At 47.5% G+C, this 9,324-nt stretch overlaps 1 protein-coding gene across 1 annotated transcript; it reads right to left on the reverse strand.

Moving 5' to 3' along the window:
* Positions 1 to 1,074: 1,074 nt before the first annotated feature.
* On the reverse strand, positions 1,075 to 1,632 carry LOC125518981 (RING-H2 finger protein ATL39-like). Its single transcript, XM_048683870.1, has one exon. It carries the CDS (start codon positions 1,630 to 1,632, stop codon positions 1,075 to 1,077), a length of 558 nt encoding a protein of 185 aa, XP_048539827.1.
* Between the last annotated feature and the right edge of the window lie 7,692 nt (positions 1,633 to 9,324).

A 9,324-nucleotide genomic window follows, 5' to 3' on the forward strand; every position in this document is an offset into this window, starting at 1 on the left:
AGACCCACCAACGCCATTGGCTCGACTCCTTCCACACAGCCAAACTCGCCGCCCTCGAGTACGACTGGTGGCAGGTCCGGCTGCACGGCCTCGGAAACAATGACTAGGTCGATAGCCAGTGATGACTGGGAGGCGAGTGAGCGCCTCACAGCGAAGGCCGCCGACGAGGAGCACATGGCGGACCTCCGCCGCTAGTATCCCGAGTTGGTGGAGACAGAGCGGAAGCGATTCGCCGACGCTGCGGGGGATGGGGGGGCGGGGGGGTGGGGGGCATCATCGTCCTCGAGGAGCGCGGAGGCGACGATGGGGAGGAGATTGACATTGAAGAATGGCGTTGCATCTTCCCCGACTGCGGCGAAGATGGCACAGGGCCGGACCCCATGACCGGTGGGATGGCGCGGCCAATTGGATAGCACTCTATAAGAGTGATTAGAGTAAGGTTGAGTTTATGTTTAGGTTAAGTTTAAGATGAAGTTTAATTAAGTTGAATCTATGTTGAACTTTATGCTAATTTAGGTTGTGTATATGTACATTATGCAAAATTTCAGTTGTTTAAATCGAATCTACGTTGAACTTTATGCAAATTTGGTCTTACTCCGTTATATATAGAAGATCGGTTAGGTCTAACCAAAATTTAGTGAAGTAAAAATACTTCACTAAGGGTTTACTTCGCCAGATCCTCCGTTATATATAGAGGATCGGTTAGGAATGCCCTAATGATTATAAATTTTGGCAAGCCAATTCTCTGGCAACCGAAGAAAGTTTTGGTAGTTTATTCATTGGTCTGCAATTCTGCCAACCAATGACGCCAAAGTTTCTAAATGTTGGCAACATTTGAGTTCGGCAAATTTTGATAAAAGGCAATGCTAAATTTTGGTTCCAGACCAAGGAGACCTTGATACCAACAATGTATTGAGAGTTTTGAGACAAAGAAGCCGTACTACGTCGTAACAAAAAATCATCTCGAGCAAAATAAATGCATGAACGTACCCTTCAACTATCCTCGCGAATCTTTACAGTAGTGCATGCGGCTATACCTGACGTATCTACGCCCCTCGCCGGCAGAACGAAAGCCTAAACAGGCGGTATCCGGACGACGTCGACCGTCGGGTCAGTGTCGGAGCGGCAGAGCGGGCACGTCGAGTGCGCGTCCAGCCAGGGATCGATGCACCCGACGTGGTAGAGGTGCAGGCACACCGGCAACAGCCGAACCGTCTCGCCGAGCAGGAACGCGCCGAGGCACACCGAGCACGTCGCTGCCTCCTCGCCGCCGCCCGCCACGTTGTGCTTCACGGACGGGCTGTACGTGAACGCCGGCAGACGGGCCGTCTGGCTGGGGTCGCTGGCGCTTCGGCGCTGCCGCTCTTCGTCGCTGCGTGGGCGGTAAGGTTCCAGCTGTGGCCACGGCCGAGCGGCGGCCGCCGCCGCAGCACGGGCGCGAGCGCGGCTGTTGCGGTGCCCCTTGAAGACGCTCCACCCCACGGTGAACAGGAGCAAGGAGGCCACGAAGCCGATGACGAGGCCAGCGATGATCCCACCTTGAGACGCGGAGTCATCCTTTGAAGATCCTCCCGACGGCCATGAATTCGACGGTGGTGACGCTGGGCTGTGGGCTGGAAAGGGGGATCGCATTGGTGCAGGTGCAACTCCAAACTAACTAGCTAGCTACTGTTTCTTTGCTGTATGCTTTTGTAATACGAGTTTCAGCAAATTATACCAGGATCAGCGCAGCTACGTTGAAGCCAGTCCAGCGGACAAGGGGCTACTTGCCGATACATTGCCAAATGCGCGCTCAAGGAAGGCGAAACCGTGGACTTAGTTGGCACGGTTTCGTTTGTTTGTGCGGCCGGCGACGCTACGGCAACGTTGTCAAGGTCGTTCGTGTCATCGTGTGAATGTGATGTGAAAACTAATTGAAAATCAGCATCTAGCTAGTTTTACTTAATTGGTAGTGAAATGGCATATGTGATAGTTGTATTGTTCTTGGAAGTTGCTGGTCGAAGTAGATGCGGCAGCAACAATCTGCCAAGTGCGGTATATACTCACGACCGTCTTCCGATGGAGGCGGGTGGACGTAAACAATTAGCAGATGAAAGATGAAGTCATGCAGCTGGTAATGGACATGTTAACAGGTAGAGAGTATTACGGGTTTAAGGAGATGTACAAACATACGTAAGAAATTCCTAAGAACATAAGCTGGGCCATCCACATCATTGAGTGCACAACAGCACAAGAAAGTTCACCCTACGCTAAGCTTGATGCCTGATCGTTACGGTAGTTTGTCGACCGTGGATCTAATCGCTTTGTGTTTTCTTCTCTTGCCTACATATAGCTTTGGTTTAAATCGGGTTTAACCGCCAGTGGCCACATCCTCTCTCTCTTCCACCTCGACGTCCCCAAAGACGTGTGCTGGCTAACCCCGGGTGCCATCGATGATGGGGACAGCGCCGATCTGGGTTGTAGTCCCGCGGTCTGAAGGGACTGGCGGCGCGAGACCGCCCTTCAAAGTTCGTCTTCCTTGGCGGTTATGTGTTGCTCCAGCGGCTTCGTAGGGTGGGCGGATCGAGGGAGGATGTGGCCAACTGGCGGTGCATGATCCTCGGAGCAGCGGCTCCGGTCATGGCGAGGGCGGTGTCCCCTCTGCCGGGGATGACGGGCTAGGTAGTGGGTCCTTGTGGCGGCGCCGGTGGCATGGATCTTGGGGTCCCGCTCCCGGGAACGCCGCAGGACGCGCGTGGCGGCCGAAGCTTCGTCCGGCGTCGACGACACTTGATGTGGGATCATGGCGACTGTTACCGTTGTATGGGCGGCGATAGCAGGTGGCGCGACGATGGGTGCTCCCTGTAGTGCCCGGAATAGGGGTGGCGGCCCCTCTTCATCGACGATGGCAGACTCCGGGGTCATGTGGGTGACTCGGAGTCAAGATCTCGAGGTAGTGATGGCCTTTCTGAGGCTGGTGGCGGTATGGGGCGTCTCCTTCATCAATAGATCGGGTTCAATGCGGTTCGACATGTGACACATGCGCCTCGTTCGAAGTTGTCGAGCAGTGCCTGCCGCCGGTAGGTGAAGCCACCGGTGGATGCTACGCACGACGTCTTATGTGGAGACATCAAGTCATGCCTGCTACATGCATGTGCTGCTCTGGCGGAGGTTTCATGTTTAGCATGTTGCTGCTATATCGAAGGTGGTGCGACAGTAGTGTTAGGCAGGCGGTATGGTATGTTTTTGTCTTCCATTGTCTTTTCCAAAGGTATCTGGCTATCGAGGCGTCGGTATCCGGATAAGGGCGGATGGTAAAGACGGCTTCAACGACGAGTTTATGCACTCCACCCGTGGAAACACAAGATCTCTGGTCGGTTATGTCGATGCGCGCCTACACCATGCCCTTGCTGAAGGTGGTGGATTGAAACTTGACTGAATCCGGAGTTCAACCTTCTGGTGGACTCGCCATCATCGGTGCACGTGCGCCGCTTTCTTCTTAAGGGCGTAGCCTAGGAGTTGTGTATTTTTCGTTTTGATGTGTCTTGTAACATAGGGTTAGTGGCTATCTAGTAGAGCTACTGTCGCGAGGCATACAACCTTAGGGGTTTTTTTTTCGTGTTGTTTCCGGGTCTAGTAGAGCTATTGAATTTTGCATTATTAATATACTTTTAAAACCAAAGCTCATTTCATTTTGAATCGAGGAAAAATAAACATCTATCTTAGGCGGCCACCACAAGTTTCAAGCTTAGGGTTCAACATTTGTATCACCTGCTTAGGGTTCAATATTTTTATGACATTCCCCTCACTTTAAGTCGTTTTACACATGTTAAAAATAGCAACTCGAAAATATTTAAAATTTCTAACGTGGAGGTATCTCAATATAAACAAGAATAGCCCAGAATCGTGCGCTCCAAAAAAGAAATACAGATCGGGCTTACGTGTCGTGAGTTCTCCTGAAGTGTTAAATAATCGGGCAAACACTGAAAACGGCTATTATACGGTTCAGCCATGGCATGACCCATTAATTCCAAGATTTTTCAATTTTCTATTTTGGGAAAATATTTGCCTTAACATGTCTGTTATTAAAAACATTTAAAAATAGGAAGAGGGAATATTAATTATGTACATACAACATAATTATGCATCACAAATTGAAAAAATTCCTATGTACAAAAACTATTTATTAAAGAAGTAATGTAATTTATTTATAAATTTAAAATTGTTCATATGCTATAGAAAAAATTAAGTTATGATGAAGTAAAAAATTAAATTATGAACCAGAATTAAAAATATGAAATATGGTAAAATAAAATGAAAAGGGACATAAAAGAAAGAAAAAAGAAAATGAACACAAAAACATGAAAGCCAAACTGAGCCGGGACAAGAACGTAGTGTAGTCATCTGTAAGGTATCTTAAGGGCGGCCCTTTTCCCCGCGTAGTGCGATGATTAGCACACAAACACGCACACAGCCTTATAACGCTGAGCACATTTTCGGCCGGCCTATGCAGGCCTGGGAGCCCTGTTTTACTTTTTCCTTTTATTTTTCTTCTAATTTTTTGGTTTATTGAACATAACACAAACAATGTTTAGATTTTTTTTTTGCAAATATCAAGAAAACATGAAATTGAAAATGTTCCTGGATTTTCAAAACTGAGCAGAATAAATGTTTATTAAGTCAAAACGTTCCTGGATTTCAAAAAGTTGAATCTGAAAAATGACTTCTAGATTTCAGAAAAATGTTTCAAGTTCCAAATAATTTTCCAGAATTTATAAAATATTCTCATGAATTTCATAAATGTTCTGAATTTCAAAGATTGTTCACTAATTTAGAAATTTCCATGAATTTCAAAAAATATTTCTGGATTAAAAAATACAGGAATTGGAAAACAGTTCTAAACATCACAAATTTTGAAAAGTTCCCAAAGTTTCTTGATTTATGATTTTAGAGTTTCGTCTTCCTTCGGGATTTCAGAGAGACACTAATTTCATTGCACCTCTGGTGAAAAATATGCAACCAAGAGGTCAGGTGAACACATGAAGGACGTTTTGTGAAAATTATTTGCTAAATATGATGCCAACGAGCCAATGACTATGTTCATGTTCTCTTCTTTTGCATTTATATTTCGCCGGGGCACTCCACTAGGCAGCATTACATGGGAGCCTGCTTATTCGAGTCAAATCAAACAAGATGAAACAATCACTAGGACAACGACCCAAACAAACCAACATCTAGACTCCCGAACAACCTCCTAACTAGCTATTGATAGCACACCGAAAGAGACCGACGACATGGAGTCGAAAAATCAACGACTCTTTACCGACCCGGCAACACACAAAAGATGTGCCCATCATAATCAAACACCATGCACGCCAAGAGACGAATAAGCTGTAGAGCTGACTACTCCGTGATCCATGACATGTTGTCCAAAGCCACACCGGGGAACCTCACTTTCCTCCCATTGTCCTCGCCCTGCATCACCCCGTGCGTTGGTGGTGGGGCCCGATGTTTGTTCCACTGGGTAGAGGGATCTCGTTAGCATGAGACGGGTGCGCCTGGGTCGACATGTGGGTATTTTATTACTCTTGCACCGGCTATGACCATGCGGCCAAGTACCCCATGGGGGGGGGCAAGTGACCTTTGGCGCAAAAACCAAATGCAACCGAAAAGTTAGGTGAACTATTTGAAGGCTCTTTTTTAATTGCCTGCAAAATGCTAAGTGGCTATGTTTATAGTTTGCTTGGATTTGTGTTGTATTGAATAATGATAGATAACGATAAGCGATTCTACTCCCATTAACTCATGTGCAGACAACAATAAATATTGTGTTCTACTGCTGTGCCCATTATATAAAAACAAATGTAACCAGGACGTGATACTATTATTTGGAACGGACTCAACAAAACAAAGTTTAGAGTAGTTGAATTGCCATAGAGGACTTGGGCCCAGCAAAGTTGAGTCACCGGGAGAGTTGGAGAAGATGAACTCGTCCATGAGGGAGTCGGAGTGGTGCACTCGGAACGCGGTGAACGGATTCAGCCATATGAAAGTCAGACTTGGCCATAGAGGAGTCGTAATCGGACATGGAGGAGTCATCTAGATGTACGATACATGTGGTTTGTAAGTCCCATGCGCGGTTGCTCTTGGAGTTGCCCGATTGTTTCCCGAGGTCAGTTTGCTTCCTTCCTGCCTATCTGGCTCATGGTCGTGGATTTTGCTCTTTTAGTACTTCTCTAGATGGCTCCTAGAGGTGTTGCAGCCGCCAACGCGATTCAGTAGGTTGGTTTCTAGTCCGCGGGTAGGACAAAATCGTGCCATTATGGCTATTAGGTTGGTGCGGATGCGGTGCTGAGAGCCATGTTGATTGTTATCGATCCTATCACGCGACAGGCATCACGTCCACCCACGACGTGCGGTTCTGAGTTGCGGGTCATATCGTTTGGCTGACTATGGCGACGGTCATATAGGCCAAGAAAGAGCAACTGGTTTTTGGCAGCTGGGCACAGAGAAGGGTGCGCCAAAAAGGATTGAAGTCTTTGGTCGGGCACACATCATTGGGGCAAAGTAGGCCATGTGCCCCATTGTGCCTTGGTGGCAATCGCTCCTAAAGTTGTAGAATATGGTGCAACTTGGTGAAGTAACCGCTAGCATTTGGACTGACATGTGCATGTCCCGGTGGATTCGGGTCATTATCGAATCTCCCGTGAGCGGTTGGTTTGGTAGCTACTAGCTGCTTCTTTGATGTATGTTTGATTCATTCTTGCTTAACTGTCTGGTGGTCGCATTGGGTTGTGCTTGGTTTGCAATTCTTTGTTTGGTTGGTATAAGGTGGTTCTATGCTTTGTGCGTCCCGTTGGCATTGTTCCAAGTCAGTTCCTTGCTTCTTTCGCATGCTGCTCCTTGAGTTACTTCTTCCTCAAGACGTTCCTTCGTGCTGCTCAGTTCGGCATGGAAGGTCTCCATGTCTTTTTGCTCCTTCGTGCCGCTCAGTTCGGCATGGAAGGTCTCCATGTCTTTTGGCATATTTTGTATCATCATGTGGTCGGCTTCGTCGCTCTCTTTCATTTCCTTGATTGATGACTTCAGAGCTTTGTTTCCCTCCATGCTTTCATGGGCGACACTAATTTTCTTGATATGTTGCACCCCCGGCATAAAAACTAAATGCAACCAAGAAGTTAGTAAAGCATGACAAGGATATTTTGTCAGAATTATTTGCAAAATATGACGCCAATGAGTCAATGACTATGTTCATGTTCCCTTGTTTTGCAGTTATACTTTGTTGGGGTAATCAGGTAGGCTACATTACAAGGGCGCATGCTGACTTGGGTAGCACCAAACCAGACAAACCGATCACCAGGACGCCAAGCCAATCAAACCGAGAACCAGCCTCCCTTGCGACCTCCTAACCGGCTACAGATAGCACACCATAAATGATCGACAACCTAGAGCCAGAACCAATGACTCTCCATCGACCTGGAAATAATGTGGAAGAGGTGCCCAACATAATTAAACTCAACGCACCCGAACAAACGAATAAGCCGCGGAGACTGGTACTTGGAGATCCATGAAGGATGGGCCGAAGGTGTGCCAAGGGCACCTCTCCTGCTTCCCATTGTCCTCATAATGCATCATCTCATGCGTTGTTGGTGGGGTTGTTTGTTCCACTAGATAGAGGCTTCACGTCTACATGAGATGGGTGCACCCAGGTCGGCATGTGGGTGTTTGCTACTCGTGCGATGGGTACGACCATGCGGTCGGGAACCACATGCGTGGGAAACCTACCTTTGGTGAAAAGACCAAATGCAACCGACCATTGATGTACTACCAAAAGCTGGCATGGACACCTGCTTTGGACTATCGGTGTTGTCGTGGTTTTGTCACGACAGATGTCCTAGTGTGAGGACTTAGTCGTGAGGCCAACGCATCTATGTGGTAGCTTGAGAGGGGTTGAGTGGAATCGAGAGACGCAACGCAAGACAATGGTTTAGACAGCTTCAGGCCCCGGAAAATATCATCCGGTAACAACCCTACGTGCTGTTTGAGGCTATGTCTCATTATGATCATCAGGAAGTCGCCGCAAACCGGCTCTCCCAGTTAACCCTAACCCTTCAGATTGTTTCTCCTTACTTGTCCCTCTTTGGGGAGCCCTGCACCTCCTTATATAAGTTGAAGGGGCGGGCTACATGTAGAGTCCAACTCGGACTTAAGACTTGACTATTATGACTTCTCTTCATGGGCTTCTTAACATCTTGGGCTTCATAATGTCTCGGGCTTCATAACTCCCGGCAACCCAGTTATCACTATCTGCCGGGTTATAACCGGTGCCGGTTTAAGATGGTCTGTCGGTTTATGATTGTCTGCTGAGTTATCATCTGACTTAACTCCTGTCTTAACTGTCAGCTGGTTTAACAACCCGCCGGTTTACTGTCTGGGTTAACTGCCTGTTTTACCTGTCTATCTTAACTGTCAGCTGGTTTAACAACCTGCCGGTTTACCGTCTGACTTAACACCAACCGGTTTACCACCTACCTTAACACCTGTCGGTTTACCACCTGCCGGTTTACCGTCCGTCTTAGCCATCTGTCTTAACTGTCAGCCGGTTTACTAAGTCCCAGCCGGGTTATAACTCTGGCCGGATCATACCGCGGGGTATATTGTAACACCCACGATGCGGCTATATCTCCCACGTGTCGGAGCACGACTTAGAGGCATAGCCGCATTGTAGGCATGTCGCAAGAGGGGTAATCTTTACACATCCCATGTATTGAATAAGAAAGGGATAAAGAGTTGTCTTACAATCGCCACTTCACACAATACAAGAATACATCATTACATCATCCAGAATACAATCAAGGTCCGACTAGGGAACCAAATAAAGAAAGACAACCCCTAATGCGATAGATCCCCGATCGCCCCGACCGGGCTCCACTACTGAACAACTGGAAACAAAACAACACAATGAACACGATCTTCATCGAGCTCCTCCTTGAACTCAGTTGCATCACCTGCACGGTATCATCGGCACCTGCAAATGGTTTTGGAAGTAATATGTGAGCCACGGGAACTCAGCAATCTCACACCCGCGAGATCAAGACTATTTAAGCTTATGGGTAGGAAATGGTAGTGAGGTGGAGCTGCAGCAAGCACTAGCATATATGGTGGCTAAACATACACAAATAAGAGCGAGAAGAGAAGCAATGCATGGTCGTGAACTAGAAATGATCCTGAAACTACTTACGCACAAACATAACTCCAAAACCGTGTTCACTTCCCGGACTCCGCCGGAAAGAGACCATCACGGCTACACACGCTGTTGATGCATTTTAATTAAGTTAAGTGTCA

Source organism: Triticum urartu, chromosome 7, assembly GCF_003073215.2.
Source record: "Triticum urartu cultivar G1812 chromosome 7, Tu2.1, whole genome shotgun sequence".
Classification (NCBI taxonomy): domain Eukaryota; kingdom Viridiplantae; phylum Streptophyta; class Magnoliopsida; order Poales; family Poaceae; genus Triticum; species Triticum urartu.

Coding starts and splice junctions, on each gene's coding strand:
- LOC125518981 (XM_048683870.1), bottom strand. CDS start 1,632: ATGCGATCCCCCTTTCCAGCCCACAGCCCAGCGTCACCACCGTCGAAT.